This window comes from Archocentrus centrarchus, chromosome 6, assembly GCF_007364275.1.
Source record: "Archocentrus centrarchus isolate MPI-CPG fArcCen1 chromosome 6, fArcCen1, whole genome shotgun sequence".
Taxonomy (NCBI): Eukaryota; Metazoa; Chordata; class Actinopteri; order Cichliformes; family Cichlidae; genus Archocentrus; species Archocentrus centrarchus.
The window spans coordinates 21,479,043-21,491,933 of NC_044351.1; the positions used below are offsets into that span (position 1 = coordinate 21,479,043).

General features: G+C 41.5%; 1 protein-coding gene across 3 annotated transcripts in view; it reads right to left on the reverse strand.

Annotated features, from left to right (window-relative positions):
- The window catches only part of iqsec3b (IQ motif and Sec7 domain ArfGEF 3b), a 34,119-nt gene that overhangs the window by 12,186 nt on the left and 9,042 nt on the right, over positions 1-12,891 (reverse strand). For all 3 annotated transcript variants that reach the window (XM_030731258.1, XM_030731257.1, XM_030731259.1), the window contains exons 3-7: positions 11,473-11,590; positions 9,921-10,379; positions 8,408-9,132; positions 7,494-7,655; positions 5,063-5,185 (exon numbers count right to left, since the gene is read on the reverse strand). In XM_030731258.1, coding sequence (XP_030587118.1) covers positions 5,063-5,185; positions 7,494-7,655; positions 8,408-9,132; positions 9,921-10,379; positions 11,473-11,590 — 1,587 coding nt within the window. The remainder of the gene's footprint in view (positions 1-5,062; positions 5,186-7,493; positions 7,656-8,407; positions 9,133-9,920; positions 10,380-11,472; positions 11,591-12,891) is intronic.

The window sequence follows — 12,891 nt, forward strand, 5'->3', positions numbered from 1 at the left end:
ACAGCGGATAGATGAACTGAAGGGCCAGATACATTTCTCAGGTCCTGTGTCAGTTCTTTTCTGAATTTCTTTCTATTTCCTGGGGATATGAGTTTCAGATACTCTTCATCTGCTGGAAATTGGTTCTTTGCTAAGTTATCTGTTACCTGTAGACACAATATTGATTCATCTGTTGAGTTTTGTCCTTGAGGTACATTTTTATGCCTTAATGATTGAAAATGAAAATGGTCAAGTACAAGAACTGGACTGAAAATAAGTAAAAAAAGCAATGCCCATGTCCAAAGGAAAACTTTGAAAGACCTTCAGAAAGCCTGGAGAACTATTGACTTGCTCAAGACCACTTTAAAAAATTAAAAGGAAGTCTGGCTCCTTGGAAGCAAAATATAAAGAAGCAAGGGGTGGTTTAAGACTTTTGCAGTTATTTTACACACACACACACACACACACACACACACACACACACACACACACACACACACACACACACACACACACACACACACACACACACACAGATACACACACACACACACACACACACACAGCACTCTCTCAGAGAATATAATAACTATATTTCTATTAAGAGATGAATACAGACTGATCAAGTTATAAGGGCAATGGCTTTCTACTGTAATTTTAAGGCATTTTAATTCTCTCTCTAATCTGAGTAATTAATTTCAACTCAGATGTGAGAAGCAGTCACTCCATCATAAATGAATAACAGGACAGAGGAGACATTTGACAATACAAAGCAGCTCTTCCATTGGTAAGGAAATTGTGCCCAATCTGTCCAGGAACCAGAGATGCTGCATTTGGACTTGCTTTGACCCACTGCTGCCCACAGCCTTCACAAACTCTCATTTCTACCCCTCCTTCCCCCCACAGCTCTTTCCCTATCTTTCTTACTGTCACTTACACTTACACAGTGGACCATTTCAGTGGTGGGAGGCTTTTATCTTTGCAGTCAGGCATGATACAGACGTGGAGAGGGGCTGCTCTGCTCCAGAGGACTATGCACTTGGCAGAGTGTATTCAATCGAGAGGTCACATCTGAGACCAGTTCAACCAGAAAGCCATTTCCCACATTCCATACAAGAACTGAGGCCAGAGAACTCAGAGAGTATCAATCAACCAATACAGCTCAGAAGGAATGCCTTTGTTTGGGGAGACTAGATCCTGCTTGTCACAAACTCTCTTGCTGATATAATAGGCACATACACATACATACAAAACACAGACTCACAGAAACCTGTTCCAGCTGACTTGCCAACTTCTGCGAAAAATTCATCAAAGACTGAATTCAAAGCAAGAGCCGCTGTATCTGTGAGCGTATGCATATGAATGGGCATGTGCATGGATGTGAAAGTGCATATGTGTGCATGTTTTTACAGTGAATGAAGAAACAGTTGACTAAATATGCACTGGTAAGTGTATGCGTGTATTTCTGTTCCATTCACACATTTTCAACCACAGATCTCTGTCTTATGTAACCAGTTTATTTAAACACTAGTTCTGATCTCTTATCTTCATATCTGCATATAAAACTTGCATGCCAGCTGGCACCAATACCACTTCGTATAAAAGAACCGCTTTCGACAAGAGTACAACACGCTTCAAACAGATGACATAACAACTGTTACATAACAGATATGGTAGTGGATGTCTGGCAGTCCCGATAAAGCCCGCTCATTTCTGACCTAGACTCACAGCTCCAGAAAGTGTGGTCTCAGATCACTGATGACTTTATAATCTGCACCCAGAGGCTCAGCATGTATGATTGAGTGTTTCTGTGATTAACTGATGACCGCAGTGGGTGTTCTGATTGGCCCTCAAATCAAAATCAGAGAGGGGAAGTGTCATGACTGCTCCCTTCCCTCTTTTCCCTCACCACCTCTTGTTTGGAATAAGAACCCTTTTCTTAATGGATAGGCCAGTGATTCTTTACTTTAAATTATCTAAAGTAAATACCCCCCCCCCCCCCCCCCCCCCCAAAAAAAAAACAACCAAACAAAAAAAGCAAACATAGCTCTTTAGTCAGTGCCACAGACATGTATTGTTTCCCTATAAATACTAAAGACATACACTTTGATCAAGTCAGACTTTTGCACTGAATTACATGTTCCTTCACTGACAAGCATTAATTCAACAGTGAATCATTTTATATTAACTATTCTATTTTTTCTGCTTACAATATAACATTAGTCGCTGAAGTGCAGGGTGATAATTTATATGAATAATTAAAGACAAACAGAAAAGATGGAGTACATTTAAAATGCAGACTGAAAAATGCAATCAAAAAAAGTTATTACTCATCTCATTTCCAGGCTAACCAAATAACATGGTTATAAATCAACCTGCAAAAATCCCACAATGTTCTCAGCTTTGGCTTTGGCTGTGTCTCATGCAACATGAGGCTTGATGTTTGGAGCCACTATTAGAACTGTTACCTCACAGCAAAGCATCCAGGTGGAGTCTCTTTCAAAGAATATTCAAAATCTCAGGGGTTTCACGTCCTCATTAAATGAAGATTAAAGATCATCGAGATCATCCGTATGTTACTGAACATGAACCAGAACACAACAGCGCCACATTTAGGTGGTATAGAGCCATGCTACCAATATCAGAAGACTCAGTGGACATCTATAAAAAAGTGACCCAGATGCCCAGAGAGTGCAAAGGACATTGCATGAAGACAACATAGGAACGGTGTCAAATAACAAAACCACTGGGCTGCAACATGGCACAAAACTGCAAAACTGAGAAAATACTTTAATTTAATTGTGGCACAAGAAAACCAAATAAACAAATTTGTTAGGATTAGATGAGATCGTGCATCCTTTGCACCAACAGGGCAACAAATATCACAGTGACTGAAGAGTGCCAACAGTGAAACATGGATGTAGGCGTGGGCTGATATGGGAATGCATGAGTGCACAAGCTTGTAGGGGAGATGACATTTACAGATGGCTCTATAAATGCATCTTTGTATACGCAAAGGCTGACAGAAAAGATGACTTGCAGTCTTAAAAAGCTAGGCAGGAGAGAAAAACAAGAGTTTTTTAAAAAAAAAGAAGTGAATGCATGGATGTATGCATATTTCCCTAACTTGAATCCAGAGTAACTCCTTTGGAGTATTTTTAAGAGAATGGCAGCACAGCAAAATCCCTCTAGCAAAGAGCAGCTGAAAAAAAACTTGTGAGAAATGGCAGAGAACATTTCTCTACAGATTTGGGACAGAATGGTCTCCTCCATGTCCAGGAGGAATGAATCTTTCAACACAAATGTTATGCAACAGACAGATATAAACTATCTTTAAAAAAATAAAAATAAATCTCGCTAATTAAAGTTATACTGACATGTTTTTGCACTGAAATGCACACTGTATTTCTGGCATGCTTTCATTAGCCATGTAACATGTACATCAACAACTTTTAGGAAACCTGTCCACACATTTAAACTGTAATGCCACTGATGATCCCCTGACCAAACTTGTAGTGCTGTCAGTCAACATTTTAATCTGTCCATTATTTTTGTTTATACTCAAATACCTGCAAAACTAATGGCATTCCTGCCATCTGTGCTTCCATCTGCTGTTTGCCTTGCATGCTAATTAGCAATGCAAACTAATATGATAAACATTATGATCATTACCTGCTAAACACCATGGTTTTGTGAACATGTTTGAATGTTGATAATAGCGTTCGGCTTAAAGCAGCGGGGCTGTGGGCTCTTCAAGGTCTTCGGTGGGACAAACTGCCCTTGGGGCTGAGTGTCACGGAAGAAGGAGGAAACTGTAAAAGTATTAACAGTCATAAGATTTGTTGAAGCTACACACCAAACACACTAAATTCATTAGACTCCCAGAGACTGAGGATGCAGTTGGCCTGCTGGCAAGAAGAACATTTGTTGTGGTGTGAACAGTAAAAAGGACAGCTCGGTTAATGAGTTCAAAAGGAGGAAGACTCAAGTTATGTCATGCTGCTGACGGGGCAGATGTTCCTGAGGGAATGAGCAGCACATCAAGGGAGGGACATTAAATGTATAGAACAGTAGCTCTGTAATAGAAAACAATGATGGGCATTTTTATTGCATTTTTAGTCCTGAAGGCACGCTTTGGATATCACCAGGACTTATCAAGGACATGGCCAGCCAGGGGACCAAGCACCAGTTGCAGCTTTTATTTGTCTGGTTGCTTCTATCGGTTTTTGCCTTGGTTAAAGGTTAAACAGCATGATTAAAAAAAAAATGTTTCCATCCAGGTATTTGTTAGAAGCAAAGCTAGACAGTTTGTAGAAAGGTGTAAAGGGAGTTTGCAAACTGCAGCAGGTCTCTCAAGTTCCACTTGGTATTTCAAGACCTTTATCACCAGCATACATTAGCATGACTTTGGGCCTGGAGTCAGCACAAAATGAGGACAAATCCAACTGAGGCTAAATCAAGGTAAGTAATAAACTTCTACATATTCATATGATATTGAATGGAATGGACATGCAACTATCCAGCACGCACCAAAAGCCTAAAAAGAGAAAAAGATTTGGCCTGGGAAGTGTCATCTGAAAGAAAGCTGCGAAACAAAGCATTTATTTTTTGCCCTGATGGAACAAACACTGATTATTGTGAGTGGCTGATGATCAAACACTGCTGAGTTTAGTCAAAGGTTACAAGGAATCAGTGTAATTTATTATTGATGCAGCGCTTTGCTGTCATCAGAGCCTGTCGCAGCAAGCCAGCAAAAACAGTTGATCCTTCTATGTCTATACAGTGAACTGATTAGTATGCCATCTTGGATGCATTCTGCTACCCCCCAAGGCTGCAAGATCAGAAAACACTTTTTTGCTTCTATTTTATTCCAAAATGTGTGAGCTTGGTTGTGTGCCATTGTTTTTCTGTTTTGCATTGGTGGCCACAAGCAAAAGACTAATTCCTGTTCAAATCTTCAGAATGCACTAACCAGCCCTGCTCGGTCATGTGATGGACTGTTTTTGTATTGCACTGTGTTGAAAATCAAAGCCAGAGCCTGTTAGTCAGTGAGGCCTGGTTGTGATGGAGCTGACAGTCTCACCTAAAGGCTTCGATGAGTCTCTCCACTTTCTGTGCTTCTCCCTGAACACGGACATGAGCCTGGAACTTTCTCAGGGCTTCGTCAAGCTCCATGCCTGAAAAATCCATCTCGTCCACAACACAGCTATGAAGAGACAGAAAGGGGGGAAAAAAGAGTGAAAAGGAAAAGTGAGGGTGGGTTTAGTTTTAGTACATCACTGTAATGAGAAGGTAACCGAGTGAGTGTGCAAAAAATGTGTATGCGGGTGAACGTGCAACAAACTATGTGTACCCAAGTGCTGACGGCAAATCTCGCTCTTACAGTCATACTTCCATTACAGAGCCACTGACCTGAAATATGCACAAGACAACACGTTTGCACCCACCCACACACACACACACACACACACACACACACACACACACCCATGTGCTGTGCAAATATCAGTGGAGACAAAAGGGTCTGACAACAGTAGGAGATAAGATGGAAGGAAGAAGACAGATGAGATGGCAAAAAAAAAAAAAAAATGAAAGCAAAGAGTCATGGGGAAAAAGAGAGGTGCATGAAAGGCTGATGACAGGCTGTGGTAATGGTACATACAGGATTGCGCATTTAGGTGCATGGGTGTATTTGTGTCCATGCAAGTGTCTCAGTTAACGAAAGTGAGGGTGTGTGCTTAAGTGTGTGTTCAGTGCAGTGACCTATTTCTACAGTCTCTACAACATCAGCAGAAATCCTCTCTACGCTGATCTCACTGTGCAGCCTACATAGGCAGGATACAAAAGGGGTGAGTATCAAAGCATTAAGCAAAAGCATGTTTTCATGGATGTCTTCCATTTTTGCCTATAGGTGCCTTGTGACCCAATCTGGCAAAATGAGTCATAAGTAGCAGGGGCTAATTCTTAGCCAAATAACATATGAATCAGCGCTGTACTGCGGGTCATTTCCGGGTTCATGGGATGTTCTTAGCAAGAAGGGAGAGATTATTTACCTGTTTGGAGCGACTGCTTTTGCCAGATCAGGTCACTTATATCAAGTGAATTTTTGCATGTGTGCTTATGCGCATATGAGGGAATCCCTTTCAAAAACCAGTTCAATTTGAGATATTTTTTTAAATAAATGAAGTCCTTAGAAGTATAAAGCAACAGTACCTTGGTAAGATATGATTGAAACTCTACTAAAAGACCTAAATGGGAATATTAGAAAGATTGGGTTTCAGGGAATTCATATATATATATATGTGTGTGTGTATATATATATATATATATATATATATATATATATATATATATATATATATATATGAAGCAAGGAGAAGAGAGGTCAGCACACACTTCACATCATCATTAAAATTGATCTTTTACAGAAATTTCTCAAATAAGGTAACACAGTGAGCTTCTGCAATATTAACAAGCAGCCAGTCTGTCCTTGAGGCCTCTGGAGGCAGAAAAGAAAAAAACCACAAAGAAGATGTCAGGTCTCTACACTCAAAGCTTGACTCTTTCAGTTCCCCCTCCAAAATAGAGGCACCCCACCAAATAGAGGGGTCAACTTCACTATACATGTGAATGAGTTTGGTTGTTTTCAGGGTCAACAAACTCCAACTTTGAAGTGAGAAATGAGAAATGAGAAGACGTGAAGGGACTGAAAATTTAAACATGTACAGTTTTAAAGCAATCTAAATCTGGTGAAGTGGACTGTGTAATAAGGTTTACATTTTTAGAATGAATACTCAGTTAAGACTGTTAAGTTAAATCCAGAGAGACTTTTAGGCATATATCAAATAATATTTTTCACTTTATAAGGAGTAAACAATGTAGTTATACATGTTATTATATCTGTATAAATTATTAACAGTCCAGATTCTGGACTGTAGCTCAGTGTTAAGGGGCTTGACAAAAGATAAGAAAAAGTGTCAGTGCAAATGGGAAAATGTTTTATGATCGGAAACTCAACTAACTTCACCAGTTATGAATGTTATGTTATAAGTGCCATCAGTCAGTTGCTGTGGGGAGTACCGCTGTCAAATCTGACAAAATAACCCCAAAATGTCATGATGGTCATCCAAGCTTGTGCACTGAAACTATAATTTGGGAGAAGCCTGTATCTCTAACTGGAAGTACAAAGTTTGAATGAAATGATCAGGATATATCTGAAGAGTGCATTAGTATTATTACAAAATCAGTTATGTCTTTTGTTAATAAAATAAATCTAAATGATGACTGAGCAAACTGTTTCTACTGAAGGCTGCAAACTGCTGTTGAAAGCTGCAGAAAAAGGCTGAACTTAAGATCACTTTGTTCATATTTTAATGTGAAATTCAAATGGTCTAATAAGCAGATTTGTTACTGGACTATCATTTATTGCTATAAAAGCTGAACCCTATATTTCTGTGTATGTGTGTTTATGTGTGAAACAAAGATCTAGAATTAAAGAAATGGCATGAACTCACTCAAGGACATCTCTGTTGAACTGCAGTTTGCTGTTCCCCAGAAACTCCCCAATCATCTGCCGGCTTAGGCCCTTCCTCTGAAGCAGAAAGTGAGCCACTCCGATGGCAGTGTCCGGGACAAAACCACGCGTAATCAGGAAGTGGACGCCTCTCTCTGGGTTCCTGTCCACATAAAACAAACAGAGAAAAGCACATAGAGAGAACGGTGCGTGTAAGAAGTTTTTGTGCATTCATGCAGATAGGTGTGTTGGGCTGAGTGTGAAAGCAAATGTCTTGCATTATATTTAAGAGAAAGGGTGCCTAATGTGTGTGCATGTCTGTGTTGTGTGTAAGAGGAGGCACAAGGAGAAAGAGGGAAAAGAGAGGCGCATCCATGCGCAAAAGCTGTTAGCTCTGGACTTTAGAAACAGACCAAGTGTCACTGATGCATATGAGTTAATTTACATTAATTTGTATTAACTAATAATAAGTGCAGGCCAACCGTGGACACTATTTTTAGAAACTCCGTGGCTCTCGCATTGTTCATGACCTCCTTGACTGCCTCTAATGTTCCACTGCATTTATTCTCTTTGCAGCTCTCTCTCTTTCTCCATCCCTGCCTTCCTCTTGATGTCCTTTTTTTTCATGGACATCAGACCATCAGAAAATAGCATTGAACAGGCAGCTCCTCCCAGCAATCACAAACGCTAATGAGCAGCTGTCTAAAGCGGTTTTGCATGGCTGAGATTTGTTAGACACAAACAGCAATAAGAGTACTTTGAACCCTGAGCCAGAGGGTGCAGAAATATTTATTATATATTTTCTGAGAGTGTGTGTGTGTGTGTGTGTGTGTGTGTGTGTGTGTGTGTGTGTGTGTGTGTGTGTGTGTGTGTGTGTGTGTGTGTGTGTGTGTGTGTGTGATAAAGTGTACTCACACATTGAAGAGGTTGAGCCCTATACGGTAGAGGCGTTTGCGGTGTGTGTCAGTAGACAGGGTGGGTGAACGGCAAGAGGCTGGATCCTGGCAGCGATCCCTAGGAAGAGAGACAACCAGAGCCTGCAGGGCCTCGGGGCTTGGCCCCCCAGAGATCTGCTGAGGATGAGTGTAGTGATACTGCTGATACTGGGTGTAAATCTGGGCAGGCTGTTGGTTAGTCTGGGCAGAGGTGGAAGTGGAAGTGGAAGTAGAGGTAGAAGTGGAGGTGGATCCCAGTCTGTCTGTGCTGTTCTCCCCTTCCATTCCTCCTCCCCCTGCGGCTGGCACTGCTGAACCCCTCCTGGATCCTAGATCAGCCATTTCCAGCTCTTCACTAGGTGGAGGTGCAGGAAACTCTGGCTCCTCCACTGACTGGCTGTCTCCTCCCCCAGTCATCCCACTCACAGAAGTCTTCCTGCTGCCTGGTTGTACCCCACCTGCATTGCCCAGGGAGGTGGTGGTTGTGGTGGTGGCAGAGGAGATGGTATAGGAGCTATTGCTGTCGATATGAACAGTAACATCCCTGAATGCCATAAGCAGTGAGCTGGCGCTGCGTGGCAGACAAGCACTCTCAGCAGCTGCACGAAGTGCCCCAGGATCCATCAGTAGTCCCTTCCCCTCTCCGCTCTCAGACAAGCTCCAGCCACGAAGGGCCTCATCAATTGACTGTGCCAAGGAGTGCAGCTGCAAATATGATCACAAAAAAAAATACACATCACAACCAGTGATTTAATCAGGTCAAGGGCCATGATTTTTGTATGTAAAAGCTTATGATAGTAGCAGGGTTGCAAATTAGTGGCTATTAGTAAGACTTGTGGAATTAAATTAACAATGACAGCAGCTGGACTACTGAGTGGGCCACTGGCATTCAGATGAAACTCACTTCTATCAAGTCACTGGAGCCAGTCAGTGTAGTTTAGCTAAAGAAGATAAAGTGTAGCTATAAGGCCAGGGAGGGTCAGCTCTGCTCTTGGGTAAGCAGTGCAAAATTCAAAGACAATTTGGAGGTAAGTTCAGTCGGAGTCTAACATCATGGAGATAAATAGATTTATGATGGCACAGCCTGATACTGATGGTTTGTCTCACAAATATGGAAAAATATAATGTAACATGTCTACACGGTCATAAGGCTCCTTGGCTTCAGCAGACACTGTATAACAGTAATGGTATAATGCCATGCAAACATTTGCTGATTTGCATTAAAATACAAAGTAAATCAGAATAATAGGAATGTCGTTAGTTTTGCAGATGTTTTGTCATAAACTGCAAGTCTTGATTGTGTGTATTTAATAGTAATATATTCTGTAGCTGTTGGAACACTTGACTAGAGGGGTTTAAGAAGTCAATGGAACTCATTCTAATGAAACAATGAATGTCTGTATGATAAATTTGTGATAATTAATCCAGTAGTTTTGCTTCAATTTTCCATCTGAAACCCCAAGTTTATAAAAAAGATTTGAAAAACAACTCACTTGTTCAGAGAAGCAGTCTTCCAGTTGTGTGAGTGAGGGTCCTGGGGTTTGAGGTGGAGGTGGGGCTAGGCCAGGGCCTGGGCCTGGCCCTGGGCCTGGGCCTGGACCTGGACCTGGGCCCGGGGCAGGAGTGGGGGCAGGTGCTGGGGCTGACGCAGGAGAAGATGGGGGCAGAGATGTGGAGCGGCAGGGAGGTGGAGGGGGAGTTTTAGAGCGTAAAGGTATTTGTCCTCCTCCGGGATGCAGAGTATAACTGTGTCTCTGGGCTGCATTCCGGTTTCGGCCTGAAGGGCTGGGATGGCGTAGAGAGATCCGACGAGGCAGCTTACTTTCTGACAGTGAGTTGCGGATCTTCTGGAAGTTTTTGCTGAGCTGGTACTGACGGAAGGCTGTCTGGATACGACGGGCTGCTCGCCTTGCTATGAGATGGCCTCCATACTTCTGCTCCAACTCTTCTATCTGGGAAAATGGAGAGAGTGAGTAGATCAAATTTGTTTATAAGGCTCTGAGACTTTGAGACATTGCAAGAGTAATACTGCAAAGCACACAGAATCTAATGAAAGATACTTATTCATCCATCAGTAAGCAAACATGTTGAGATTTTGTGCCAATGTCTGCAAAAGATCAAAAGAGCTGAGTTGAATCATGAAATTCTCACTCACACCCTTCTTAAGCCTTGATTATATTTTCTACGAGTCCACGAGTCTGCTATCCGGCTCAGGTCTTACTTATCAGTCCACTCTTTTAAAACTGCTGGCTGTTTATGGTATTAGAGCCAAAGTAAACATCATCTATCATCATTCAGCTGCTAATACTGGCTGAAGGGGCATGAAAAAGAGGATGGATGGGCTGTGACAAAGGTGCTGTTGAGAAAATGAATAGAAAAGTAAACACCCGCACAAGCCTATTTCTGTTCCATTTGTTGGCAGAGCGGCTCAGCTTAAAATCTCACTGTCCTCCACAATTTTTGCCCTCTTATATTTTCAGTGAGAGGGAATCGAAGGAACCCAAGTGGGAGGCAGGGGGAGAAGAGACAGAAAGGGAGGGAAAAAAGGAGGACAGCCGCACATTTGTGTGTGTGCGTGTGTGTGTGTGTGTGTGTGTGTGTGTGTGTGTGTGTGTGTGTGTGTGTGTGTGTGTGTGTGGAGCTGATCATACCAAAAGTACACACAGACACGCTCATATAAGTACGCTACCCATGCAGCAGCAGCAGTAGCAGTAACAGCAGACCCTTCAGCAGTTTCCTATGAGGAATAAAGACATCTCCAGCCGCCAGAAGCAGTTATTAGTTGTTACCATGACAACCTAGCATCTTTCATGCTCTGTCTCTGTGGCAGTGGTATCCTGGGTGCTCTTTTTTTCATGTCAACATGTCGACAGAAATAGATCTGAATGGAAATCTTTTCTTTTTTTTTTTGTCGTGCAACTCTCACTGTCAAATGAGCATCCTTCACATGCACACCTCCTCGTGCTAAGGCAGGTAGAGCAACGAACTCTAACTCAGCACTCACCGTGCGCTCATGAACCCACATACACCTGACAAAAGACATACCTGTTTGTTTTTATTCTCCAGGGTACTCTCGTACTCACTGGGTCCCTCCCTTTTGGTCCCCTCTGTTTCCTGTCTGTCCCCAGAGGACGTGCCATCCTCCAGGCTCAGCATCTGTCCACTGACACAGAAATAAGAACAGAAAGAAATCAGCCCTCCCGACGGAGTAAAACTCTGATGTCATTGTTTGGTCATCAAGTATGTGAAGTGTGAAGAGACTCATAAGGGAAGCAGGATGCAGACAGTGATGTGTAGCTGTTGCAGCCCAGAGTGAGGTTGACTGACTTCATGTGCCCAGTCCTATTTGGTCAATTTTGCTGCTCTACTGCAAGTTGCAAGTGTTCCACTCTGAATATATAAGCAGGATGACTACTGAGGGCTGGCATTGCACACTGTGTAAAAAATGATCTTCCCTATCTCTTTTTTGCTATTTCCTACTTAAAACTAGGGCTTTTGATTTTTCCATTGTAGAGCAACAGCACAGTTGTTTGTCAATCTGATGAAAAATGTTTTTAAAAAATCTGAATTTCTTAGACCCCAAGCTGACTAATTAAATGAAAAATACACAACCCAAAATATTAATTTCTATTTTCTATCACAATAATATGAAAGAGAGAAAGTGAGCAAATCCTCACAGTATGACAAATAGCAAATGTTTAGCTTTTTATTTTTCCATTTATAGTCAAAATAACCTAAATGATTATTCAGTTGCTTCTGATTAATTTCCCTTTGATCTGTTCCCAGCCCTTTTTTGCTTGTGAGCCGGTAATTTTAATCAATATCTTCTTGTGATCCATCATCACAGGATGCACGTCTATAAACTGTGAGCAGTCAAAGACTGATTAATTCGTCTTTCTTAAGGAGGTAAAAATCAGCTGTATAAGGAAGTGAACTTTTTCTTATATTCTTTGAGGTGATTAGCTCGTAACCCCTTAGATTAATCACTGGCTGAAGTAATTGATTTATCAATAAACTTTTCCTGCCATTCACTCAATAAATTAAGATGTTATATACTGATAAATGCTGATAAATTATGATTATTTTGTGGTTAATTGACAAGTGCAGTGTTATAAATCAAAGCAGGAGTTTAGACATGCAGCCACCCTCACATTTGCCCACCTTATATATCTTTTTGCTGACCATCTGACAAAATTTAGAGTGCATTCAGTATTTCTCAGCTGATGCTTATTTTTTTTACCAAACATCTGTCTGCTTTAAGAAATTTAAACCCTCCATCTCTCCAGGCTCCTTCTATATTTACCATGACTGTGTGAAAAGTTTGAATGTTTCCTTTTATTTGCTGATGTTCATTACATGTTGTGTACTGAGATCTGAGGGATAGACTGTGTCAAGTTTGCTCAGATTTGTTTCAGGGCATTGCATGAGCAGAGACAAACTACCACTTCACTTCCTTTTTTGCTT